General features: G+C 49.0%; 1 protein-coding gene across 1 annotated transcript; it reads left to right on the plus strand.

Annotated features, from left to right (window-relative positions):
- Nucleotides 1–3,637: 3,637 nt before the first annotated feature.
- On the plus strand, nucleotides 3,638–23,407 carry LOC128843510 (tumor necrosis factor ligand superfamily member 10-like). Its single transcript, XM_054040380.1, has 5 exons — nucleotides 3,638–4,013; nucleotides 16,167–16,313; nucleotides 17,189–17,225; nucleotides 19,918–20,025; nucleotides 20,396–23,407. The coding sequence occupies exons 1-5, from the start codon at nucleotides 3,783–3,785 to the stop codon at nucleotides 20,836–20,838; spliced, it is 966 nt and encodes a 321-aa protein (XP_053896355.1). The 5' UTR covers nucleotides 3,638–3,782; the 3' UTR covers nucleotides 20,839–23,407.
- The last annotated feature ends 4,553 nt before the right edge of the window (nucleotides 23,408–27,960 follow it).

Raw genomic sequence — 27,960 nt, forward strand, 5'->3', positions numbered from 1 at the left:
AAGAGAGTCTGATCACTACATAGATTTATAAAAGAGAGAAAATAATGGAAAAATAATTCTGAAATACATCATGATGAAGAAGAAGAAGAAGAAACACTTAAATTGTGGTAGTGGTACTGACCAACCAGACCCAGACCCCATTGGGCTAGGTGCTATAGAAACATATAGTAAATGACTGTCCCTGGTCTAAAGAGCTTGTAATAAATAATTAGCGATCAAATAGGAAGCTGCTGGCTTGAAATCCTAGGTTAATGAGTCAATACAGTTCATTATGCAAATGAATGAGAAAAGGGAGGTTAGATTCTTTTTTAAAAGAGTAGAACATATCTTACCACACCTTTGATTGACTTATTTGCCTATTCATTCCAATGGGCAGTGGTATCTCCTATGTCCTAACCATTGAGCTTCTTCCCACCAGGAAGCTCATTCTGACAAAGCACCAGGAACATGGCAGCTCTCGGTGCAGGAGACATCACCAGCCATTGTAACAGACAGAGTGAAACCATGAAGGGCATTGAAAAAAAAACCGCCTGCTGCTCCTTGTTTGATTGTTTTGTGTATGTGTTTGCCTGGTGAGTTATCTCCCCTAGTTAACAATGAAAAGGGCAAACCTGTTTCGGAAGGTTTCCAGTTTGTACATTTCTCACTATTTATAAGACAATTAATCTCTGTAGTTTCCGTTTGAAGGGCTAATCCTGTAAGGGATGCTGACCACTCTTTCACATTATTCTTACAATACCACTTACAGGTGTTGGAGAAAAATGAGTCCTCACTCTGAGTTTGAAGCAACAAGCCAGAGGCAGCTTTATTTTCCTGACACTTGGAAGGGGAGAGTACTCACGGGCAGGGGTTCCCCTCCCGAGGCAGGTCTCCATTAGATAAACAATTAAGGCAATAATAATACCTTTTGTCACATACAGTAATGATCAACAGCTGCATTCAGGGCTGCCCAGAGGATTCAGAGGGCCTGGGGCAAAGCAATTTTGGGGGCCCCTTCCATAAAAAAAAGTTGCAATACCATAGAATACTATATTCTCATGGGGGCCCCTGTGGGGCCTGGGGCAAATTGCCCCACTTGCCCCCTTCCCCCCCCCCCCCCCCCCCCCCAGGCGGCCCTGGCTGCATTTTGTTTATACATATTCCTTCTTGATATTTCACTTTTTCTCATTAATTTCTGCCACAGTCTACTTTCCATTCTTATCTAACACAAAGTCAAAACAGTATCTCTTACAGTCTGCTCCCATTCCTCTAGGCCAGTGGTTCCCAAACTGGGGTTCATGAACCCCTGGGGGTTCGCGAAATGTTACAGGGGGTTCTTGGAAAAAAATTCCCTAATGGCGGACAGAGCTGTCCCTAGGAACTCTGGGCAGCATGTGGCCAGCAGCCTGGAGCCTCTGGGCTTCCAAGAGCTAAGCAGATCAAAGCAAGTCTATCTATCACACTGAGAAGATTTAAACTTCAAGACTCCTTATAAGAAATGGAAAGGGAGGTGGATATTTTTTGCTGTTTTTAAAATGAAACAGGCAGCTAGTATTGTTTTTAAAATTATCATGAAGAACAAGTTTAAGCTTTGTTGTAACATGTGGTGTTGGCCTGGACTGCTCAAGATCTGAATGCTTGTGTATTCTTTGAGTTGGCTTCTTAAATACCTTCATGCTGTTTCACATCTGATACCCCTTGATGAAACATAGGGGCTTTGTCTTATAACAGGCTTATTCAAATTGATACAAGCTATGAAAGTGAGTTCTTGGAAGAGTGTTGCCATTTTAATAATGTAATGAAAATACTGTAATGATAAATAATTAATAATAAATAGTGTGTAATAAGCATATCATAAAAACAAATTTTATATTTCCAAGATCACTGCTTTTATAATTTATACTCAGGTAAAGGAGAAAATCCCTGGAAATAGACATTTTTAGGAGGGGGTTCGCGAGACTTGACATTTTAGTGAAAGGGGTTCACAGGTTGTTAAAGTTTGGGAACCACTGCTCTAGGCCTTCAAGTCTCGCGTTATTAAATAGAAGAATTAGCCTGACTCTTGCTCTTCCTGGAAGACTAAGATGTCTGCGCTTTTCCCAACTTCCACACAGGCTTCACTCAAGCTTAGGCTCTGGAGGGCACTGTGCCTCTGTAGTGAGAGACAATCCCTACCTGCAGTCTAAATCGCAAATGGCAGGAGGGGAACAGAGACACACAGAGGAGAAGGCCCCACATCCACAGAAGTATGTAGGTGCCTCACTGCCATGGCAGTTATGCACCTAAATACCTTTGACCACCTGGGCTGAGGTCACTTGCCACATGTCCTGGCTACGCCACCAGCTTGATGGCAGAACAAGGTCTCTTGACTCCTAGCCCAGTTCCCTATCTACTGTCACTGCCTCTAATTTTTTAGGGCATCTTTAATAGCTTCAGGGACAGAAAAACATGCCCCCAGCTGGCAAACTCTAACGTATTTGTTAATGTCCAATCCCTGCAATGCAAATCACTGCCCAAAGGGCTTGTCTATGTGCTTTCACTATGGCATTTCTAATTTAATTATAATCTCTCAGTTCCTACCCTCCTTAACTCCTCTTTCACTTCCATTCTTCACATGCCCCAGTACAGGCATGCCTTCCGAAGGCCCAGGTACTCAGATTAAACAGTTACTTCGCCTTTTATTTAGTAATTTGTATTTACTTTTTCAAACTTTATGCTCTTTGTATCACTTTGATACCTTGGTTTTTTTAAAGTTTATTTTTGTAGCATTTACTCTCATTATAATTATTCTTATTTATATGTATATGGCTCTCCTCATCACCAGGATGAAAGCACTTTAGAAATCTAAGGCCTGATGTTGTAGTCCCCATCCAAATAAAACATGCACATCTTTCTGTAGGAATTCTGTTTACATCAATACTGCAGATTGGGCCCCAAAACAAATTAAGGGCTCAATGCTGCAGATACCTCCCCAGTAATTTTTATTCCCAAAAGTAGATCCATTAGAATTACTTAATTTGAGGAAATCCGAGAGACCAGGTGGAGGAGGTAAACTTAGAGAATTTTTTCACTTGACCAGAGCTCGGATTGGAACAATTTCTGTTGGTGGACGGGACTTGCTTTTGAGCTTCACAGAGCTCTTTCTCAGGCTGAGTAAATTGCTCATTCCCTCCTCTGCAAGTCAGGATAGAGATAATTTCGTCTACTACTGAAATGCAGCCACCTCTGGGGTGCAACACACAGCAGCTGTTTAACTTTTCACTTAGTTAAAGACAACCATTTGGGATGAGAAGGAATAAGGACAGAAGAGTCCCACATCCCAATGAAACAGAGAGGAATCTGGGGAGAGGAACACTGCAGCTAAAAAGCCATCCTCTTAGGGAAATTTGCATCCCTGAAGATCACAGGTTGTGATCACAGGTCCTTGGTTTTATGTCTCACAGGAACAATAGGATTTTAAACAATGACTGGCAGGCAGAGAGTTGAGGCTGTCTCCACGTGTTGTGTCTCGGCGATGCCTTTGTTTATAGGGTGAACTGAACTTTACACTCGATTAGCATCAGGATATGGCAGGGAATCAAATACCGCCTGGAAAGAGACTGGAGCTGTTTAGCTCTGCCTGTCCCTCCCACACACACACAGAGAGAGAAGTCTTCTCTCGAGGCAAGAATTTTTCTCTAAACTTGCTTCCTTGTGTGGGTGTGTGAGGAAGGGAAGGTGGGAGGAGGATCCGAGAGACCCAGAACGGGCTTAGAGGGGAAGTAAAACCAGGGCTCTCGCTTCTGGGATATTTATATAATGCAATGGACAGCCAGCAGCAGAATAACCAGCAGTATTTCCGATCGGATAGCAGCGACTCCTCAGCATGCATGATGGGGTCCGGAACAGGGCACAAGGACGAGCCAGGCTCCGGGAAGAGGAGAAAGAAGCATTGTAGCCCGGTGTGGATCGCCATGGCTGTGATGTCCATCCTGGCTCTGCAGATCGCCTCTACCACGGGGCTCTTCGTATATTTCACCATGTCGATATCCAAGGTGAGGCCAGGTCAGAAGTAGTAGCACCGAAACTCACTCGCTCTGGTTTGCAAAGGGGGGAGGCGAGATCTTTGTGCATTTCAGCTTTTAAACCCACTTTCGGGGAGATTCAGATGTACTAGCAACAAGAGCTGTGAACTGCAAACTCTTTCGGGTGCAACCTTTGGTTTCTTTTCAGAGTGATTTAAATTCAAAAATACGGTTTTGCTTAAGAAAGCTACTGGCACAGTCAAGGGGGGGTTTATTTCCAGAGGTCTCCTTTTGCTTTGCATTCAAAGCAGTTGTGAAAATCTTGTGAACTAGCCTCCAACCCCTTGCTACACATCCCCCTCCCCCCTTCCCCGTTGGACTGAATCATTGAGCTTCTATAGGAAGCTTTGAAAATGACTAATCGCTTCCTTGATCAATGCAAAAATATCGTTTCAGGTGAGCGTAGGTGTAATTCTGAAAGCAACACAGGTCCCTGAAAGAATAGGGCAGCCTTGATTTGCATGTTCCCTCTCTGGCCAAAGTTCTGCACAGTTTTAGCAACGGGATCTTGTAGTCAAAGCTCCTGGTTTTGTTTGTGCATGTGGCAACTCTTTTCCCCAGTGGCTGGGCGGGCTCCCTAATTATCCCAGCCGTGATTTGAGCGATGCCAATAAAGCGATTACAGCTTTACAAGAAACTGAAAGCGTCTCCACCTTCCTTAGAGGAAAACGCAAGGTGCCTTAATAACGATCAAACCCGAAACTATTGTTCTCGCGCATAAGTCCCTGCAGCGCAGATCTCTGCCTGGCTCTGAGCTGCAATGTACCAGTTCAAACCCACTTTAGATGGGTACTAAACATAGAGCGAGGTGCCACCTTTGCTACTTTGCCTTGTGGCACCCCCACCCCAACCCCCAATGGAACCAGGACATTTTGTACAAGCAGGCACAACATATTTTTCCCTTTTAAATATGAGATTTATTTTTTTGCATCCATTACTGTCTTGCCAAATTGAGGAATAGGCAAATCCCAGAGCTTTGCTGATAACAATGACAGGAATGACCCAGTCTTATTCCCCTGGATAGAAGGGGAGAGGGAGAGAAATTACCTCCTATTAAACAACAGTATAAGGCTAATTCAGGAAAAGATGTGTGTTTGGTGCTTAGATGCTATGGTGATGAAGACCCCAGGAAAGACTAGATAGAGAGCAGAGTTTTACCAGGAAGAAAATAAACTTTTATGGCTAAGTGTCCGAAGATAAGGAGTAATTCAGTCTCATGCTTCTGGGTGCCAGGCTCCAGCTTATCCCAGCAGGAGACAGGGAAAGAATTTCCCCCTTCCCACAAACTTCATTGCACAATTGCCTATATATGGTGGTGTTGGGTGAGGAGGGGGTTTGTCTTCTTCAGTGCATCGGGTATTGGCCACTGTTGGAGTCAGTACCCTGTGATCTGGTATGTCAAGACAGGGGCTGCTGGACTAGGGGCCTAATCCAAAGCCCATTAAAGTCAATGGAAAGATTCCTGTTGACTCAGTTGGGCTTTAGATCCGACCCTCTGTGGAGCAGGGGTCTGATCTGCAATGTCAGGAGTCAGGCTGCTGCACTATATGAGCCGGTGATCTGATCTGGCAATGAGAACTCAGTGAGACCTTAAGAACCAGCCCCTGAACTGCCTGCACGCCCAGACTCTCATTGACTTCACTGGGAGTTAAGGGCATAAACAAGGCAGCATCAAGCAGTAAATCTGTCTCAGTGCAGGCAACAGTTTAAAAACATGTAACATAATAAATAGGCCAAGTCAAAAAACTGCTTTTCTCTAATTCAGCTTCCCATCAGATGCTAGACTGTAGGGAGCCGTCTGCATGACTTAAAATGTTGAGCTGCTGGAGCTGTTCACAACCCATAAAAAAGCTGCTAGTAGCCAAAGAGCTGTAGAATCCATTGTACTTGTTCCCACCACGTGTCTAAACCCATTTGACAGTAACCATTAACAGGTGTTGGAAAATCAGTTTGGAGTAGTGAGTAATCATTTATGCTGGTTGGGTACAATTTTCAAAAGCATCCAAGTGACTAAGAATTCTAAGTCCCATTTTCAAAAGTGATTTAGGACCAGATTGACAGATGTAAGTGCCTAAGCAGGGTAGGTGCCTAACTCCCATTGACTACACTGCTTAAGCATTTTTGTGTCTTCCACTAGGCACCTAAATACCTGAACTCTGGGCACTCAGGAGCCTAAATCTCACTGAAAGTCAATGGGGCCTTCAGCTTCACTGGAAATTGTACCAATTACTTTATGTAAAACATTACCCTCAAATCTGGCATTTACACTTTGGGCTGGGCAAACATTGAGCCCAAGTCTCCTCTCCCATCAGGCGTGTGAGTCCTATTACACAGTTTTATTTGTGTAATCCAGTACACTCAATCAAAAGCTGAATCCACAGTGCTAGGAGCTGCTCCGAGGAGTTTACAATCCAAGACCCGGATCCTGCAAGCCATCCAATACAGGCATGCCCCTCTGCCCACGCTGAGCACTGTCTACTTCACTGGCACTTCATGCTGGCCCAGAAACCATCTGTGTAGAACAGCTTACAGCCTCAGGGACACAGAATCCAAGTTACATAGAAAGGGTGAGGAGAGAGGGACACAGACAAATATGTACAATGTTATAGGGATATATACAATATACATAGCACGTGTGGATCATTATCATATACAGAGAAAATCAGTGCTAGCTATCTCTATCTTTCTCTCTAGTTATCATTAGCTGGCAGATTTATTCTAGGCATTGGAAGGCAATGGAGTTCAACAGAGCTTCATTTGAGCTGGGGCTTGGCAAAGCTGAGCCCCAGCACCTCTAAGCTTGCCAGTTCTTCGCCCCGGCACCTCTGGGCCTGGCAGTTCTTCGCCCCGGCACCTCTGGGTTCTGTCAGTTCACAGCCCCGGCACCTCTGGGCCTGGCAGTTCTTTGCCCCAGCACCTCTAGACTTGTTACATCAGTTTTGAAAGTAAATGGCTGGAGCCCCGGAACCCCTTTCATTACAAACTAAGCTCTGGAGTTCAGTGATGTAAAAGCAGCATTAGTGAGATCAGAATCCATCCATCTTAAACCAGGGTTGGGTTGGGGTATTTTTGAGAAAAGTGTGGTAATGATCAGTGAGTATGTTGGCAGTGAGGGGGAGAATAATTGTTTATTATTATTACAGAGTCCCATTGTGCTAGGTGCTGTATACAAACACAGCACCCAAAGAATGTCCCTGCCCCAAAGAGTTTATAATCTAAGATGAGAGACAAGGGGGGGGGGGGGGGAGATACAAAAACAGACAGCTGGGGGCTGCCCAAGCAAAGAATGAGACAATTCTGGCCAGTATGGCCTGTGGCAGCTGGACAGAGCGGTTTTGGAATGGTGTGGGAAGAGTTTTGAACTTGCTTTGTTTCATTTTCCCAGAAGCTGGTGTCCTTTCCCTGCCCCGGGATACGTGAAGTTTTCATTTCCTAGGGTTGTATGAAATGTACTAGACAGGTAGTGGGACACATGCCATGGGATAAAGATGTGTTTACCGAAAAGTGCTGAGTCTATTCAACATTCTTCAGTAGGTTTTGGAGAATTACTCAATATTTTAGCAATGTACAAGAGCTGGATAATTACATCCTAAGTTACTGCTTATTCATGAGTCCTTAGGGTGCATCTACACTATGGGGACTTGACCCACAGAGCTATAGCCCCATAGTTTAGATCAGGGGTAGGCAACCTTTCAGAAGTGGTGTGCCGAGTCTTCATTTATTCTCTTTAATTTAAGGTTTCGCATGCCGGTAATACATGTTAACGTTTTTTAGAAGGTCTCTCTCTATAAGTCTATATTATATAACTAAACTATTGTTGTAAAGTAAACAAGGTTTTCAAAATGTTTAAGAAGCTTCATTTAAAATTAAATTAAAATGCTGATCTTACACCACCAGCCTGCTCAGCCCACTGCCAGCCTGGGGTTCTGTTCACCTAGGCCTGCAGTGGGCTGAGCAGGGCGACTTGAGGTCAGGGCAGAGGCTTGGGGTGTGTATGGAGGTGCAGGGCAGAAGGCTGGGTGTTGGGGGGGACTCGAGGTCCGGGCAGAGGGCTGGGGTGTGTGGAGGTGCAGGGCAAAAGGCTGGGTGTGGGGGGGTTCAGGGCAGACGGCTGGGGGTGTGTGGAGGTGCAGGGTAGAAGGCTGGGTGTTGGGGGGAGGTCAGGGCAGAGGACAGGGGGGTGGGGGTGCAGGGCAGAAGGCTGGGTGTTGGGGGCAACTCAAGGTCAGGGCAGAGGGCTGGGGGTTTGTGGAAGTGCAGGGCAAAAGGCTGGGGGTGTGAGGGGTGCAGGGCAGAAGGCTGGGGGCCGTGGGGGGTGCAGGGTAGAAGGCTGGGGGCATGGAGGTGCAGGGCAGAAGGCTGAGTGTGTGTGGGGAGGTCAGGGCAGAAGGCTGGGTGGGTGTTGGGGGGAGTTCAGGGCAGAGGGTTGGAGGGTGTGTGTGGGGAGGTCAGGGCAGAAGGCTAGGGTGCTTGGCTCATGGGGGTGCTCCCAGCCCCCTGCCCTGAGCAGCTCATGGCAGCGGGCTGGGAGGGATATGCCCTGTTCCAGCCCCTTCCCCCAGGCCCGTCCCTACCTCCCTCGCCTCCTCTATGGAGCAGCGAGCACGCTGCCGCTCTTCCCACTCTTCCCCCTCCCACTCGCAAGGGCCATCCCAGCAGGGAGAGGGAGGAGGAGGGGCAGAGGGGCCGGAATGCACCAAGCTGTGGGAAAAAGCGGGGGAGGAGGGAAACTTGGCTGCCGCAGGACCAAGCTTCTGCCTCCTGTCCCCGCAGGGGAGAGCAGTGGGCCGGGGGCTAAGTGGGGTGGGGGTCCGGGACCCCCACCACCACTCTCCCCTGCGTGGACAGGAGGCAGAAGCTTGGTCCTGCGGCAGCCAAGCTTCCCTCCTCCCCTGCTTCTTCCCCCAGCGTGGCGCTTTCCGGCCCCTCCGCCCCTCCTCCTCCTCTCACCGTCAGGCTGCGTGCCATTCAGAATCAGGCCGTGTTTGGCACGCATACCGTAGGTTGCCGACCCCTGGGCTAGATGCAGCCTACACCAATAGAAGTTTTTCTTGCAGCATAGGAACACCACCTCGCCAAATGAAGTTACCAGTGTTGATGGAAACATTCTTCTTTTGTCACAGCTGCATCTAGCCTGGGGGTCATGGCGGCATAACTAAATTGGTCAGGGGTGTGCTTATATTAACTTTTCACTGTACGCCAGACCTTAGTCTGAGCCAGCTACAAGAGTCTCTCTGATCTGGAGGAGATGTCACTGCAGTCCCCTGCCCCTGTGAGTTCACAGTGAGAAGAGAGACCCGGCGGCTAATTAAAGGGCACAGAAACAGTGAAACCCTTCCGCTTCCTACAGGATTAGAATGAGACAAAGGATTCAACCTGGGGGAAAGCCAGCAGGGATTGGGCACTGAACTGCTGCCTAGGTGGGTAACTATCCCTACAGGGATGCCCGAGGGACCATGCTGGGTACAATATTTTAATTCTCCAGCTGTTTGGTTTCCCATGTGTAATGAATTGGGGGACAGGGCAGGGCAGGCCCCAGCCCAGTTTCAAAACCACCCCTTCACCAGGCCCCCTGGTTGGCAGTCTGAGCAGGGAGGCCAAGGACCGATTGTTCCCGTGACCCAGCTCCCCTCTTGCCAGTAGTGGGGGATCCCTGCAGGTCAGGGTTGAGGCAGACTGGCAGTGAAAGGGACATTTGGCCTGCTGGGTGGCCACACATGCCCTGCAGCTAGAGGACTCCATTCTCCAGGGCTGTGAACCAAGCACCTCTCCCCAGCATGATTGTTTGTCTGGGCTGGTGAGTCATGCTGAGCGGGGAGACAATAACATGACACCGCAGATCTAACCAGCTGGAGGGGAAGCTAGGCCTGGGTGTTTATTACAGACTGAGTCAATTTCACAATGCCTGACCTAATTCTCTGGTGGTAATAAGGCAATGGGAGAACTGCCCATTCAGTGCAATGAGCCAGGATGTACAGGCATTTCAGCCTCAGCACAGCTGTAGGCTCCGTACAATGCTGCATTTCAGCTTTTCTCCTTTATTTCCTTAGCAAGACACACTAAATCTATGCCCTCCCCAAACAGGGGCAGCCCTCTCTGCAGCGCTGGGGGCATCTGTTTCCCAAGGACACAGTGCTGCAGGGGCTGAGATTCTGCACCAGGGGAAAATCCATTGCACACTTTGGCTAACAAACAGGTGCAGGGTTGGATGCTGCTGAGGTTTGGAATTAGGCTGTGGGGCCTTTTGCCTCTAGCTCACTGGTTCAAATTCAGCCCAGCTGGGGAGTAACCACAAACGTTGGCCCTCTGAGGCCCTTGAGAAATAACTCAGGGGCCTCAGGCTAGGTCCTGCATCAGAAGTGGCACTAATTGGAAGCCTCAGCAGCGAGCAAGGACTGAACAGACCTTGGAGACTTTGGAGACAGTCCAAAGCAGACTGTGAAGAACTTCAAAAAGATCTCACAAAACTAAGTGATTGGGCAACAAAATGGCAAATGAAATTTAATGTGGATAAATGTAAAGTAATGCACATTGGAAAAAATAACCCCAACTATACATACTATATGATGGGGGCTAATTTAGCTACAACAAGTCAGGAAAAAGATCTTGGAGTCATCGTGGATAGTTCTCTGAAAATCTCCACGCAGTGTGCAGAGGCGGTCAAAAAAGCAAACAGGATGTTAGGAATCATTAAAAAGGGGATAGAAAATAAGACTGAGAATATATTATTGCCCTTATATAAATCGATGGTACGCTCTCATCTCGAATACTGCGTACAGATGTGGTCTCCTCATCTCAAAAAGGATATACTGGCACTAGAAAAGGTTCAGAAAAGTTTCAGAGTAACAGACGTGTTAGTCTGTATCCGCAAAAAGAAAAACAAGAGTACTTGTGGCACCTTAGAGACTAACAAATTTATTAGAGCATAAGCTTTCGTGGACTACAGCCCACTTCTTCGGATGCATATAGAATGGAACATATAATGAGGAGATATATATACACACATACAGAGAGCATAAACAGGTGGGAGTTGTCTTACCAACTCTGAGAGGCCAATTAATTAAGAGAAAAAAAACTTTTGAAGTGATAATCAAGCTAGCCGAGTACAGACAGTTTGATAATAAGTGTGAGAGTACTTACAAGGGGAGATAGAGTCAATGTTTGTAATGGCTCAGCCATTCCCAGTCCTTATTCAAACCGGAGTTGATTGTGTCTAGTTTGCATATCAATTCTAGCTCACCAGTCTCTCTTTGGAGTCTGTTTTTGAAGTTTTTCTGTTGTAATATAGCCACCCGCAGGTCTGTCACTGAATGACCAGACAGGTTAAAGTGTTCTCCCACTGGTTTTTGAGTATTTTGATTCCTGATGTCAGATTTGTGTCCATTAATTCTTTTGCGTAGAGACTGTCCGGTTTGGCCAATGTACATGGCAGAGGGGCATTGCTGGCACATGATGGCATATATCACATTGGTAGATGTGCAGGTGAACGAGCCCCTGATGGTATGGCTGATGTGATTAGGCTGAGCCATTACAAACATTGACTCTATCTCCCCTTGTAAGTACTCTCACACTTACTGTCTGTACTCGGCTAGCTTGATTATCACTTCAAAAGTTTTTTTTCTCTTAATTAATTGGCCTCTCAGAGTTGGTAAGACAACTCCCACCTGTTTATGCTCTCTGTATGTGTGTATATATATCTCCTCAATATATGTTCCATTCTATATGCATCCGAAGAAGTGGGCTGTAGTCCACGAAAGCTTATGCTCTAATAAATTTGTTAGTCTCTAAGGTGCCACAAGTACTCCTGGTTCAGAAAAGGGCAACTAAAATGATTAGGGGTTTGGAACGTGTCCCATATGAGGAGAGATTAAAGAGGCTAGGACTCTTCAGCTTGGAAAAGAGGAGACTAAGGGGGGATATGATAGAGGTATATAAAATCATGAGTGATGTGGAGAAAGTGGATAAGGAAAAGTTATTTACTTATTCCCATAATACAAGAACTAGAGGTCATCAAATGAAATTAATAGGCAGCAGGTTTAAAACAAATAAAAGGAAGTTCTTCTTCACGCAGCGCACAGTCAACTTGTGGAACTCCTTACCTGAGAAGGTTGTGAAGGCTAGGACTATAACAGAGTTTAAAAGAGAACTGGATAAATTCATGGTGGTTAAGTCCATTAATGGCTATTAGCCAGGACGGGTAAGGAATGGTGTCCCTAGCCTCTGTCTGTCAGAGGATGGAGATGGATGGCAGGAGAGAGATCACTTGATCATTGCCTGTTAGGTTCACTCCCTCTGGGGCACCTGGCATTGGCCACTGTCGGTAGACAGGATACTGGGCTAGATGGACCTTTGGTCTGACCCGGTACGGCCTTTCTTATGTTCTTATGTTCTTATGAGACTTCCAGGAGGGATGATGGGACTCAGGCATGCAAAGCAGGGCCTGGCTGCTACATCAAACTCTAGAATCTCAGCATGTAGCACGGGCCTCTCCACTTGCTAACTAAAGCTGTCTTTCCCACAACGCTGCTTGCTTGCTGTGTCACCTATTGCCAATGGAACATGGGCTGCATTCACTATGGGGACCTTCACCTGCAGGGTGATCAGTCTCAGCACTAATTCCATGGACACTCCAAGCACAAGCACCTCACTGCAACAATGGAGCGAGGTCTCATTTGTCACAGCCATAGTCCATGTCAGCAAATAGCCACCCCACCACCATGCCTGGTCTCAAGAGGGCATAGCTAGCAGCAGTGTTCAGCTGGAAATGGTTCAGTTCATCTCCTGTGGGTTAATGCAGATATTTACAAGGGGCAGATTAAGGCAGGGGCTGGGGTTTGTAAGGAGCGTGGGCCCAGAAGGAGCACCCAGCTCCTACTACACTGGGTTTGGGCTGCCAGGCAGGAGGATCAGAGACTCTGGAGTAGGAGAAAGAGCCCTGTGCAGATGAGAAAGAGAGCTCAAAGAGCCAGATCCTGCCAGGTGCTGAGCACGCTTGACTCCCAGTGACATTAATGGATGTTGAGAGTGCTCAGTGCCTAGCAGGTTCAGGCCATAAGTGATGGGGAGTTTAGTCCCAGGAATTTCTCCAGCAAGGAGCCGAGTACCAGCTTGTCTCCTGAGCATAAAAGCATTTGCCACTGTTCCTACTGAGCACGGAAATAAAATGATTCCAAGACAGTCGGAAATGTTTTGGGAGAACAGTTAATTCCAGGGGCTGATCAGGCCTGTTCACCAGGGATCCCTCTAGGGCAGAGATGAGGCAGGAGGGCAGGGCAGCCTGCAGGAACCTCGCCTTGTCATTGCTTGGCCTCTACTTGTTCTGTGGATGGAAGGCTCTGGTCTCCAGGGCTGTTAAACCAGCATCTTTCACCACAGTTAGATTCACACAGCCACAGTAATGTGGCCTGCAGGCAGCTTTGCCTAGCAGCATTGTGTGACTGTTCATACACACATTTATAACAGAGGAACATGGTTACAAACCCAGGATGAGGCATCATGGGCTTCAGGCTGGGTTTTGCTGATGGACAAGCAGGTGTCCTAGGTTTGATCACTGGGACTTGGGTTGCAATCTGAGCAAGAGACCTGACTGAAACCCCCTGAAGAAGAGCTCCGTGTAAGCTCGAAAGCTTGTCCCTCTCACCAACAGAAGTTGGTCCAATGAAAGATATGACTGCACCCATCTTGTCTCTCTGACATCCTGGGACCGACACGGCTACAACATGGCATGAAACTGCCTCCGACAATCTCAGCTCTGCCATTAGCTTAACAGAAACACCCCTCTTTCTTCCCCTCCCCCATGTATCTAAGCCAGCAGCCCTAGGGGGTCAAAAATCCTGAATCAAATCCCCCCACAATCACAAGAGGGAATAAAAATCAGATTTAAAAAATAATAGCTATGGGGATCTTTGCCTCTGGAGCCTTTGAGTCATGTTTTCAAAGTTTTCCCTGCAATGAGGAGAGCTAGAAACTTAGCAGGTCTCCCCCCTGCCTCCCAATGAAAGCTCAGATTCTTACTGTCACACACAGCCCTAGTAGAGCTGCCCCAGGTGGACACATACCAGCTTGCTGTGTTTGGGTCCCACCATGCTAGACCCACGTCCCTTCCCTTGGGCAGTCTTCCAGCACTCTCTCTCCTGGGCCTCTTTGGCACATTTCCTAGGCACAGGCTCTAGGTCACAGAAATGGAACCATGCAACCCATCTGCTGTAGGCCCTCCGGACCAACACTGACACCACCACGCCAATACCCAGGGGTGTAAGCACACTCTCTCCCTGAGACCACCTTTATGGGACCCTGGCTTTACAGCTACCTCTTCAGGGGCACACAGCAGTGAAAGCAGACAGACAGGTTTTGAAAGGGTTTCTAAACACAATCACTCTTTACTTTAACAAGCACAAGAAATACAGAGATCCAGGCAAAATAAGAAACACCCATGCACGTTTCCCTGACGTCGTTTCCTCACCATGCTTGAGCATTTTCTGGGCTCAGGGCAGAGCTCTCTGGGATGTCCAGGATCCTTCTGCAGCTCACGGCTTCTCCTCTGGATCGTGGAGTCTCTGGCTAGGTCTACACTACCGGGGGGGTGGGGGTGGGGGTGTCGACCTAAGATACGCAACTTCAGCTACGTGAATAGCGTAGCTGAAGTTGCATATTTTAGGTCGACTTACCTGGCTGTGAGGATGGCGGTGAGTCGACCACTGCTGCGCCGCCATCGACTCCGCTTCCGCCTCTTGCCGCGGTGGATTTCTGGAGTCAACGGCAGAGCCATCGGGGATCGATTTTATCGCGTCTTCACTAGATGCAATAAGTCAATCCCCAATAGATCGAGTGCTACCTGCCGATCCGGCGGGTAGTGAAGACGTACCCTCTCTCTCCTCCATGTCAGTTTCTCTTGACTTTGGGTGGTCCTGCAGTGAGTTAAACAGATCCTCCTGCTACAAAAGCATGTTCTTTCTCCTGTCTCAGCTTCTTGGGTGTTTCTGTGTCGCCTGAGTTTAGAAGTCCTACTACCAACACCTGGTTCTGCTGCTGGGGAAATTCCACTACTCCACACCCCAGCCCACTGCAGAGAAGTTGGAGAAAATTGGCTTCCCCCAGATGCCTCATTGTTCTGTCTGGGCTATGTCTATTTACTAGTTGGTAGCTTTGAATGACTGTCTCTTTCAAAGACAAGGTGGAGGAGGTAATATGATTTATTGGACCAACTTCTGTTGGTGAGAGAGACAAGCTTTTGAGCTTGCGCAGAGCTGAAGAAGACCTGAAGATTTCTGTGTAAACACAAAAGCTTGTCTCTCTCACCAACAGAAGTTGGTCCAATAAAAGACGTTACCTCACTCACCTTGTGTCTCTAACATCCAGGGACCAACACGGCTACAACATCATCTTTCAAAGACAGACTTGTAGGCACCACTTCCCTCCCCTTAGCACAAGGAGCATGAGGCAGCGCACAAAAGTCAACAGTCATAAGGATAGAGACAATTCATAAAATCAAGCTAGAATTTATAAATTGTACACAGATTCCCCAGATTGTCAGATTCACGTTTTCACATGATTCCAGAAGCTGGAGGTTCAATGAAGACATCAAATATCACAAGACTAACAATAAAATTGCATGAGATAGCAACACTGCTCAGCTATCGATCGCTAATGCACCAAGCAGTGCAGGAGTCTATTCCAGGAACTGTACTTCAATAGAACTCATCATGCGTAGATCTCCCAGTGCTTTGCTGAAGCTAGCAAGGGGACCTGAGGCCCAGACAGGGGAGGTGACTTGTCTGAGGTTGCACAGCAAGTCAGTGGCAGAGCTTGGGGTTTGAATCCAGGTCTCATGGCTCATCCACTGGCTGGTTAATACCTGGGCATCACGTTCACATCACAGGATCTCAGCCCCTCTGGCACTGTGATCAGAGAAGCACAGGCTTATTCTCAGTTCCTGCATCCAAGCTCGGCACAGGGCTTACTCTGGACGAGTATCAAAAAGAAGAGCAACAGTCCATATTTACGTAGGTCTGGATCACATCAGTGAGGCCTCCCTCTGCACCCTACAGCTCAGCCACGCATGCAATCCTTTGTACACTCAAGAGGCTGCTTCGTTTAATCGATTCAACTCATCTTATTTTCCAGTTAAAAGCCCAGACACAGGGGAGCTCAGAGGAGCTGAAGTGTTTGCAGCTGATCAATAGATTGCAGGAAGTCTCAGACTTGGAGGAACTGATTGGCAACCAGTCCTGTCTCAAGCTGGCCAGCAGCATCAAATCCTACGTGACCATGGTGAGTCCATGACAAACCACACACTGGGTGGGGGGAGGGAAGGAAAATGGGAGGTAGGCACTTGCCAAGGAAGACCCTAGAACACCACAAAGGGTGACATTCCAGCAGAAGGTCTTGGGCCAGTCCCTGTAGGTGACTAATTCCAATCAGTTCCCAGGTCAGGAGGGACTCAGAGTTGGTACCATCTGGTGGCTGTTGGTGCCCATGTGAAATGCGTTGGTGTGTCTGCATCTAGGATCTCATGGACGACATCACAGAAGCCACTCTATCAATGGGAACGCCTTTGTTGGCCCTCTCGGTAGAGAGGCCAGGGAATTAGTTCAGCTCCCTCTTTCACTCCCACCCTTGCCTGCCCTGACAGGGTTACCTGCTACTGCCAATGAATGTCAGCGAAGAGTGTGGCCGAACCAGAACTGAATGTGGTTAAAGGGGATGGGCACAGATAGAAACCTTGCTCTGAACAGGGCTGTGATGTGGTTTCTGAGATGGTGCTGGACATGGTCTGTCCCTGTCTGCACTTGCCGTCAAACCAATGCCAATTCCAGTGCCAGCAATGAGTCAATTTCCTAGTGCAGATGCTGCCAATGTGCCTCAGTTTCCCCATCTGTAATACTCACCTCAAGGGGAGGGGGATTTTTAGGCTCCATTTATCAATTTTTGAGTTCCCCAGGTGGACAGTGGTAGAGTAAAGCAGAAGGGTGGCAGCAGGGTGTGCCTGGTGCTTTACCCTGCCAGGAGGGGCGTATTGTCCGATGGAGCTTGTTGACATGACTAGAAGCAATGACAGATGTGGGGGGCCTGGAAGAGGCAACAGGACACAAGGGAGTTGGGGAAAGTCTCCTGTTTACTCACTGACCTCTCCTCTTGCCTTCCAGGTGACAGAGAACATTATCCACAGTAACGCACTGAAGGGTGAGTTTCTGGCCCTGGCAGGAGGGAGCAGGGCAAGTGCCCTTCTGTACAGGGGATAGAAATGGCTACATTCACTTAAATGGCTACATCTACTTTTAAATGTGTGAAGATCTCACCCATCTGGCCAGCTTGGGTCCCTGTTAAGTTTGATGAAAGGGCTCGATTTTCCAAAGCAGCCTGTGACAGAGCAGACAGCCTTTTTCACGTCCACCTTCCTGTGCATGTAATGCTTGGATTTATGCACAGCCAGAGGATAGTGAAACTAGATGGGTTTTGGGGATTGGTCAGTTTCACTTCCTGGTGAGGGTGCACTGGCACACAGCTGTGCTTGCTCACCCCAAAGCAAACCGGCAGCAGCATCTCCACTGCTCTCACTGGAGTCACAGCAGGATGAAAGCAGTGTTAGGGAGAGGAGAATTGGGGCTGTTGTGTTAAGTCACTAGAACCAGATGGGATTCACCCAAGAGTTCTAAAGGAACTCAAATATGAAATTGCAGAGCTACTAACTGTGATATGTAACCTATCACTTAAATCAGTCTCTGGTGACTGGAGGATAGCTAATGTGACGCCAGTTATTAAAAAAGGCACCAGAGGCAATCCTGGCAATTACAGGTTGGTAAGCCTAACTTCAGAACCAGGCAAATTGGTTGAAACTATAGTAAAGAATAGAATTATCAGACACATAGATGAACACAGTTTGTTGGGGAAGAGTCAACACGGCTTTTGTAAAGGGAAATCATGCCTCACCAATCTATTACAATTCTTTGAGGGGGTCAGGTCAACAAACATGTGGACAAGGGTGATCCAGTGCGCATTGTATACTTGGACTTTCAGAAAGCATTTGAAAGTCCCTCACCAAAGGCTGTTAAGGAAAGTAAGCAGTCATGGGATAAGAGGGAAGGTCTTCTCATGGATCAGTAACCAGTTAAAAGACAGGAAACAAAGGGTAGGAATAATTGGTCAGTTATCAGAATGGAGAGAAGTAAATAGTGGTGTCCCCCATAGGTCTGTATTGGGACCAGTGCTGCTCAGCATATTCACACATGATCTGGAAAAAGGGGTAAACAGTGAGGTGGCAAAATTTGAGGTTGATGCAAAATTACTCAAGATAATTATGTACAAAGCAGACTGTGAAGAATTACCAAGAGATCTCACAAAACTGGGTGAATGGGCAACAAAATGGCAGATGAAATTCAGTGTTGATAAATGCAAAGTAATGCACATGGGAAACATAATTCCAATTATACATACAAAATAATGGGATCTAAATAGGATCTAAACTAGCTATTACCACTCAAGACGAGATTTTGGAGTCATTGCAGATCGTTCTCTGAAAACATCCACGCAATGTGCAGCAGCAGTCAAAAAAACTAACAGAATGCTAGGAACCATTGGGAAAGGGATCGATAAGACAGAAAATATCATAATGCATAATATAAATCCATGGTACACCCACACCTTGAACACTGCATACAGTTCTGATTGCCCCATCTCAAAAAGGATATATTAGAATTATAAAAGGTACAGAGAAGGGCAACAAAAATGATTAGGGGTATGAAACAGCTTCCCTATGAGGAGAGATTAATAAGACTGGGACTTTTCAGATTGGAAAAGAGATGACTAAGGGGGGATATGATAGAGGTCTATGAAATCATGATTGGTGTGGAGAAAATGAATAAGGAAATGTTATTTACTTCTTCTCATAACACAAGAACCGGGGGTCATCCAATGAAATTAATAGGCAGTGGGTTTAAAAACAAACAAAAGGAAGAAATACTTCACACAACGCACAGTGTGGAACTCGTTCCCAGGGGATGTTGTGAAGGCCAAAACTATACATATAAAATGATGGGGTCTAAATTAGCTGTTACCACTCAAGAAAGAGATCTTGGAGTCATTGTGGGTAGTTCTCTGAAAACGTCAGCCCAATGTGCAGGGGCAGTCAAAAAAGCTAACAAAAAAAAAAATTAAAAAAAAAGAATTGGATAAGTTCATGGAGGATATGTCCATCAGTGACTATTAGCCAAGATGACCAGGTATGCGATCCCATGCTCTGAGTGTTCCTAGCCTCTGATTGCCAGAAGCTGGGAATGGGTGGCAGGGGATGCATCACTTGATGATTGGCTGTTCTGTTCATTCCCTCTGATGCACCTGGCATTGGCCACAGTCAGAAGACAGGATACTGGGCTAGATGGACCATTGGTCTGATCCAGTATGGCCATTCTTATGTTCTTATAGAAACATTCTTTTTTCAAAAAACAGGGTGGGCTTGTCAAAGATGCTAACAGAGTTTGGTGTTCAAATGCCAGAAATTGCAATGGAGGGTGGGTGGCCAACTCCCTGAGGCTCCATTCCAAACACCAGCCTTCATTCTTCAGTTTAAATGGCCCCGACAGCCTGTCCCCCGTTCCCCCACCCACACACACACACACACACACAGGGCTGCATTCCTTTCTCTCCTTTAGGGCTAAGGGATCTGTGGCAAGAGGAACATGGAATCCTGAACTCAGGGCTCACAAGTGCCTTTCACTTCCCTGTAAGTGCCGACTAGTAAGAGCAAGTCTCACCATGCTGGCTTCACAGCACTGAGGTGCTGAGTGCTGCCATGGGGCATATGTGTGTCAGAGAGAGAGAGACACACACACACAATTTACAGCCTCTGCAGATCCTTGTTCCTTTCATTTCACCACAGAAGCCAGGAGGAGCTATTTCAACAGCTCCAGTGGGCAGCTGGCTACAAGAGCACCTGGCAAGCCTTCTGCCCACCTCACCCTCCGGCAGCAGAGCCCTTCCCAGGACGGTGAGTCTGGGGTTCCCAATAGGAAAGCAGCGGTGCCCAGAGCCATGGGAGCCTGGAGGCAGGGGGGAGGGCAGAGGAATGGGGAAGCCTTAGCCTGGTATTAGAAGACAGGCTTGTGGATTTTGGCAGTGAGGGAAGGGGTGTAGAAAAATTTTGTTGGCAACTCCACGTCAGCTGTGGAGCTTCAGGTTTTGGGCAGTTCTCTCCCCCCACCCCCGATCTAGTCTGGGATCCTGGCTTTGTTTTTGTCTCAGGCCATTCTCTGTTTATTATCTATGCCTGAAGCCCATCAGCTAGGTTGATGCCCAAGCGTAGGATGCTATTTGCTCCCATCAGCCCCACAGTGACCTCTGCTGGCGTTCTCCCCTAGGAAGCTCAGCACACTTTGGGGAGCTCTCCCAGTCCTGCCGACATCCCATCACCAGGTGGGAGGACAAGACCATGCACTCACATCTCCAGAACATCACCTACCGGGATGGCAAGCTGCGGGTGAGCCAGGCGGGCAAGTACTACATCTACTCACAGATCTACTTCCGCTACCCCAGCGAGGGCGTCGCAGCCCGCGTCTCGGGGCACCAGCTGGTACAGTGCATCAACCGCGAGACCTCCTATGGGCAGCCCATCCTGCTACTCAAGGGCGTCGGCACCAAGTGCTGGGCACCCGAGGCAGACTATGGCCTGCACGCCCTCTACCAGGGTGGCCTCTTCGAGCTCAAGGCCGGTGACGAGCTTTTTGTCTCCGTCTCATCCCTGGCCATTGATTACGACGATACAGCGGCCAGTTACTTCGGGGCCTTCCGGCTCGAACTGTGAGGAGTTGGGGTCTGTGTTTAAATCCTCCTCCCATTGGACAATCCCATTGCAGATTCTTTTGATGTCGCTGCCCGTCATGGGCCAGCTATGACAAACCTGGTCAAGGCTTTGATCTGGTCACTGTTCCTGCCTTGCAAATCCAGCTGTCCCAGCTGGTTATGAATGCTGTGACAGCTGCCAGGCCCATGGATGGTGGCCAGGACAACTGCTCTCCTTGACTTATGGGGCAATGCCCTGATTCCGTTCCCATTGAGTTTTGCCTTTGGAGGGCTGCCCCCATAGCTGCAGAACAGTCGTGGTCCCCTGTGGGGTGGAAGAGCCAGGGGGGCACCTCCAATGCACCCCCCCACCCCATCATGGAGTCAGAGCCATAGGAGGAGGCAGCAAACTGTGTGGGGGTCTCCAGTGAGAGCAGAACAGGGCTCCTCACCCCATCCTCAGGGTGTTGGTGCCTTCCCCAGGGGTAGGTGCAGGGAGATGCCCTTACATGCTGTGAAACTCACCCTTCAGATTCCTGAGGGGGTAAAGCCCGGCCGGAACAATAAGAGGGTCAATTACTCTTCCCCCAGCAAACCCACCCCACACGTGGAAAGGACTCAGCTCTCAGCACATTGCATACAGCCTCCTACTTGGGGGAAGGAGCCAGGAACATGGGTCTACTCTGTTAGGACAGAGCAGATTGTATCTGATCCAGCCAGCACCAGCTTTGGAGCAGGCGTCACAAAACACACGACAACGATGCCTTGAGATGATGTGACACACGCACAGCCACGTCATAGCGATGTGAGGGGAATGTGACATGGTGCAGCGTGATGGCATCAAATCTGCACATGAGGCTATGCCACACCATGTCGCCACCTTGGTGTCCCCGTAACCAGGATGTGACAGTCCAGTGTGGGTCTGAATGCAGGTCCTTCTCCCACTAGGTCACCTGGGTTCGGAGCATCTGCCTCTGTGCAGTACAGCAAGCTGCATGTTGTCTCAACACACAGCCAGAGGGAGGAAAACAGAGACCAGGGAGTGAGATGACAGCAGAGTGTGCTCACTGTAGGCGGGGAATGTAGGTCGGTGGATTGGGTTCGCCCTTCTTTGCTCTTCCTGCCCTGCTGCCCAGGTAGGTCTGAGACAGCCTGCAGGTATCTAGAGCTGGGTCTGAGCCACGCACAAACACGTTCTGCTTTCACTGAAGGTGGGATTTTAATCTGCTACAACTCTGCAGGTGCACACCACTAAATCTGTGTAAGAGGGTCTTAACTCATGTTAGCTGAAGTCAGTTTGTAATCTACTTAAGTGAAACTGGTTTGAGACCTTCTGAAATGGACTTGAGTGTCTGGGGGGGGGGGGGAGGGTGGCACCGATGAAATTAAATTAGCTTCTAAATCAGTTTAGTTAAATGAGTGCATGAGCCGTATAGACAAACCCAAAGCAACCCTGAGAGGGCCAGCAGCTCCACAGGACCCTCTCCCATCCATCCACTTCAGCACACACCTCCCCTCTTCAGTGACGCATGGTTTACACCACGCCTGTCAGAAAGGACTTGATGCTACCAGGATTCTGGGTTAACATCCCCTCCTCGGTATTTGCTGCTCTGGTGACCCAGCTCAGAGCTGGCATGGCTGGCTGCTAATGGACAGGAAAGAAGAAATGCTGGTTTTAGATGCCATTCGAGTGGGGTTAGTTTTTAAAGGGAAAGAAAAAGTTGTTAGGGCCAAGCTGTAGGTTTAGTGGAAGGAGACGGAGCGGTTACAGAGCCTGTGCTGAACAGATTTCAATGAATGTTTCTCCCTGGAAACACTTAACAGCTGGCTTTCCCTGGCTGAAAGTGACTCCGTGAAAACAGCATCTTCTGACTTGCAGATCTGCCTGCCATGTGGATCAGTCAGAGCTTCAGAAACAAAATATGCTTTATTCCTATCAGCCCTGCTGAGACAGCGCATCTGAGAGCGTGCAAGCTGGATTCCATCCTGTCTCATGCATCACTAAGACCAGTATTGTTAACTAAGGCCTTGTCTGCACTGGGATTTCAGCCAGCAGTAGAGCTGCAATTATGCAAAACCTCTGGTGTAGACGCAATTTACACCAGTGCGGTTTATCCTGGGGTTTGTTGTCCCAGTACAAACTGCTTTGGCTGCACATCATGCCTTACACTAGGGGTCTGCACTGGTACAGGTGCTCTGGTGGCTAAAATCCCACCATAGCCAAGACCTAGGTCTCAATTACATAGCCCACTTCTGCCCCCAATTACACCTTGAAGGCCGTGGGATTGCACAGGTGTAGCTGAACGTAGATTTTGAATCTCTAGCACTGAACCAAGGCTCACTGGCTCGTCCCACGCTAGGTGTAAGATACTTGTAGATTCTGGGCAGGCAGGATGGAGACCCAGCTTCCATCTGTGTAATTACTTGTATATTTTGTGTATCATAATAGCACCACTAAGACTGTTGATAGGTACAGACATGCTGGAATGAAGGATCGTCTCCAGTGAAGGGCGTGAGTATACGCTGCCCAGCAGGGTGGATTTTGGATGTGAGATTTCTGTGCTTGTTCAATAAAACTTGTATTCAATCACTGCATTCGCATCTGTTTATACGGAGCAAGGCTGCTCTACTGATCATGTTGCTGCATGACGTCCAAATACCTGTGAGTGCCTGGGCCCGAGTGATTACTGAACCCCATGCTTAGCAATGGGCTGCTTCTTGCTGTGCCTCTGGGCTGCTTTTCATTAGTACAGTAAAGAAGTTACATGGAAATCTGGATTTGGTGCTACGTCGTGCTCTCAGGCCAGCCAACACAGCCCACAAGGGAAGGTGGGAATGCCGCAGGCTGAAGCCATGCTAGAGCAGGACTTGTAGCCATGGAACTCAAGACAAGGGCCCTGATCCCAAGCCCATTGAAATCAGAGGGTGAAAAACCTGGCTGCATTGGAGTCAAAGGGAAAGTTCCCTGTGACTTCCATAGAGCCAGAATTTGGTGTGGCATGTAAGAGTATTTCCCACTTCAAGACCATCTCTCTTGTCAAAGAATTCCACAGCCCGAGGCCAACCGGATGCATATTGCACCCTGGGAACGCAGACACTTACAGAATCAAACTGTGCACAGTGGGCCAGAGACCAGGGCGAGCGCCTCTACTCGCCGAAATTCCCTGCAATCTTTAAGGAGGGAGCTGAGCGGGTTCAGTGCCTATGTCGGTCCTGGGGAAACTTGGAGTTTGTTCCAACTTGTCTTGCTGTTCTCTGAATCTCAACCACGGGCCCTTGTGACTGAAAGGATGCGTGCGGAGAACCAGGGGCGGCTCTATGTATTTTGCCGCCCCAAGCACGACAGTGAGGCAGCCTTCGGCGGCATACCTACGGGACGCCCGCTGGTACCCGCCGCCGAATTGCCGCCGAAGCCATGGGACTGGCGGACCTCCCGCAGGCATGCCGCCAAAAGCTCCCTGACTGCTGCCCTCACGGCGACCGGCAGGCTGCCCCCCGCGGCTTGCTGCTCCAGACACACGCTTGATGCGTTGGTGCCTGGTGCTGCCCCTGGGGAGAACTCAGTCACAGGAGCAGCCCGCTGCCTTCCTTCATGCAGCCCTAGGCCTGGTACATGCTCCCCTGCCCTCAGTTAAACGCCAGTTCAGCTGTGGGGCTTACAGGGAATCTTTTTCTTGAGGAGTGTGGTGAGGTGGGAAGTCTGGTCTGGTGGTTAAGGTGCTGGTTTGTGACACAGGAGATCTGGGTTTGCAGGCTCCCTGGGTGATGTTGGGCAAGTCCCTGAATCACTCTGTGCTTCAGTTTCACACTGGTAAAGGTTACTAATAGCACTTCCTTTCTCCCATTCTTCATCTCTCTTGTCTATTTAGATTGCAACCTCTTTGGGGCAGGGACTGGCTCTCGGCATGTGCCAGGCACTGTGTGCACCCGTGTGTAACTGGGCCCAAATTTTGGTTAGACACTAGCTGATGTTTCTCATTATCCCTACGGGTGTGTGTCTGTCTTTAGATTGCACGCTCCTTGGGGTGGGCTCATTCCTAGTTGTCTGTCTGGAAAGCACATAGTACGAACTACCATGAAAATCCACACATTAATAATCAGTGATGCTCCATAGGCTCTCAAGTCCAGGTCTGGGTATTTCCAAACCTGGGCAGTCCAGATGTGCTAATGCCTGCATCAGCTGCATAACTGGCTATTTCGGCTGCCTCCCCAGCACTTACCCAGCTTGCAAATGTACCTGGCCCTTCAAGTTTTTCACACACTAAAGCAGCACCCCTGTTTTTATAGCAGTGAAGCTGCAGGGTTGGGAGCAAATCCTCCTGCAGTGTAAGAGGGATGCCACACTCCAATGTCTCACCACCACTGGGAAGGGGGAGAAGGTAGGGTTGGGGTGACTGAGTAGAGGAAATATGCCATTAGTCTGTGGCCTCTCACTCCAGCCCTTCGCTAGACAAAGTTTTCTAGCTAAGGGTTCGTGCTGTGCTCATCTGCATGGCATAGGAGCAACTGATTAGGATTAACTTTTGCAGATGGATTTTAAAAGGTGCCTCCAGTAACCAGATGCCTCTTATTGTGTATTTGATCCCTCTGCTAACAGGACTCCAGCTTGCCTGTTCCAATGCAGCTGTACTCTAGGCCCAGGGCTTTTACACCTTAACCTTTTGCTCCAGAGATCCTTGCGCCAAACCATTTAAATCTGCATCCCCCGCCCACAGTGGTTCTTGCTCCCAGGCTAATTCTCTCACCTCTGCCCCCTGCAGTGACCACCACTTGGTATCTGCTGTCCACTCTATAACCCAGCTTCAACTCCTGGGAATCTGCTCCTGCGATTCCTCAGCATGTGCTCTGCCTCCACTTCCATTGGCACCTGCAAAGGTGAAGATCTTGTTTCTAACACCCTTGTCCAAAGCATTTATAGTTTGCGATGATCTGACACAGTCCCAAACCAAGGCCCAGAGCCCCTCTCTCAGAGCCTCCATCCAGCTTGAAAAGTCCTCAGCTCCTGCTCAGCAAACAGGTTCCTTTTCTTGGAGTCTTGTAAATTGCTTTAGGTGAATCCATGCATTGGGTGTGTGTGTCAACAGGATAGGTCCAAAGGATAGAAAAGCCACTGAACTAGACTTACCTAAAGATCCCAGGCAGAGCAGGACCCGCACCTCCCTCCTACTGGGGAAGGGAACAGCTCAGACGCCAAGGTGAGAGCCTGCCATGGGAAACCCCTTCTACCGGATCCCACACACAGGACTCAGGAAGTCGAAGGAGGAGGATGCCCTCTGCCCCAACAAGGGAACACACCCTGGTTCCCTGCTCCCCTTGCCCTGAGGGATCCATGTGCTGCTCCTTTGTTCTCATTGGGAGATTTTCCTGTCTCAGCAAAGTCAGTTTGTTGTTTGGGAGCTTGTCCCAGGGCTGCCCGTGGCTGGGGGAAAGAGTGCAGGTAGGGCTGCCCGGACCTGCCTACAGAGTGCCAACCACCTCCTGCAGAGATTTGCCAAGTGCATGATTCAGACCTTGCAAGAATCGATGAGCCCAGGGACAGGGATCCCTCCCTTTCATTGCCTCTGCTCCTTCAGGGGGCAATGGCTGCCCCTTCAGCCCTGGCTCTCTCCCATCAGTGCTATACAGGGCCCAAACGGCCTTTATTTCTATTCTGGTCCTGCATATTCTCTGTGGTTTCTTCCAACTCGTTCTCCTCCATGAAAACAGTGCAGGCACTGTGGACTGTGCCCATTCGTTCCTCTGCAGATTGGGCTTTAACAAGCCCAGGCAAGACCTTCAGCATCATCTATTGATATCGCTGGGCCAGCGCTCTCCTGAGCTACGAGGCAGCGCCATTTGCCTCAGACAGCCAGACATTTATCACCCCTTTCACCCCCAGAGGGCTCGTGCACCAATGGCGTACTTAAAATAGTTTTATACAAGTGATCCCCAAACGGCGTGGGAGGGCCCAGTAGGGCCACCCAGCCGCACCCTGTACCAGCTCTGCCCTTAGCTGTGGTCTTGGCTCCCAGTCATGGCTCTGCACCCGGCCCTAGACACAACCCCGCACCCCAGCCTTAGCTGCCAGCCCCAGCCCTGCCCCCAGCCTCAGCCCCCTTACCCTTGTCTGCACCCCACTCCCCACATGAAAGGTTTGGGGACCACTGTTCTATACACTACCCCTGCTTAGACCCACTTTTCCTCAGGCTTTTTCCAAAAGTACCTAAGTGACTTTCACTGCAACTTCAGCTCCTAAGTCACTTAGATGTTTTTGAGAGTTTTACCCCATAATCCTGCAGGCAAATTGTTCCCCCTTCACCCCTCCCAATGATTCAACCTTTTAGGGTCTCTTAACAGCTGGCTGCCATGCTTCCTCAGGTTGTGATCACAGCAGGGTCAGGGCTACCCAGTGCTGGATCAGAGACCTCCAAAGACATCGAGGTGCTGCAGGAAGTAGACCTGGTGATTCATAGGGGGCATAGGCGCCAACTTTGTAGGTGCTCTGAGGCTGAAGCACCCACAGAAAAAAAGTGGGTGCTCAGCACTGACCACCCACGGGTCTGTTAGAAGGCTTAGGGAGGGGCTTGGGGGAGGGCAGAGAGCAGCGAGCAGCAGGCAGGCAGGACTTTGGGGAAGCGGTGGAGTGGGGGTGAGATGAGGCGGAGCGAGGACAGAGCCTTGAGGGCAGGGGCGGGGCCTCAGAATGGAGGGAGGGTGGAGCACCCCTGGGGAAAACTAGAAGTCAGCGCCGATGATAGGGGGTGCACTTCCCCCCAGTCCATATTAAAGCGTTTCCCCAGCATGGTGGTAGAAGGTGCTACGGTACTGTAGGTGCTGCCTGCCAGCTCTCAGGCCACCCAGGAGCCCTGGTCAAAGATCCCATGGCACTTTTTTGCAAGAGTCTGGGGGTTAGCCCTGACCAAACTCCAGTATGGGTAATGGGTGGCTGGCACTTTAGTGGTAGACAAAGTGATTTCTGTGCCTAGTGGATGGACCCTTGGGGACACGCGGCGCTGTAGAAATGCAAGGCAAACAATCAGTAGTGTAATGTGACTACAGTTACAGCTGGGAGCAGTTCAAACTGGGCTGAGCAACACACAGCGTATTAGGAGAGAGAGCATCTGGTATCATGTAGGATGAGATCAGGCTCTCCTGAAAAGCCAAA

The sequence above is a fragment of the Malaclemys terrapin genome, chromosome 9 (genome assembly GCF_027887155.1).
Source record: "Malaclemys terrapin pileata isolate rMalTer1 chromosome 9, rMalTer1.hap1, whole genome shotgun sequence".
Lineage (NCBI taxonomy): Eukaryota > Metazoa > Chordata > Testudines > Emydidae > Malaclemys > Malaclemys terrapin.

Coding starts and splice junctions, on each gene's coding strand:
- LOC128843510 (XM_054040380.1), top strand. CDS start 3,783: ATGGACAGCCAGCAGCAGAATAACCAGCAGTATTTCCGATCGGATAGC. Junction 4,014..16,166: donor TCACCATGTCGATATCCAAG/GTGAGGCCAGGT, acceptor CTTATTTTCCAG/TTAAAAGCCCAGACACAGGG. Junction 16,314..17,188: donor TCAAATCCTACGTGACCATG/GTGAGTCCATGA, acceptor CTTGCCTTCCAG/GTGACAGAGAACATTATCCA.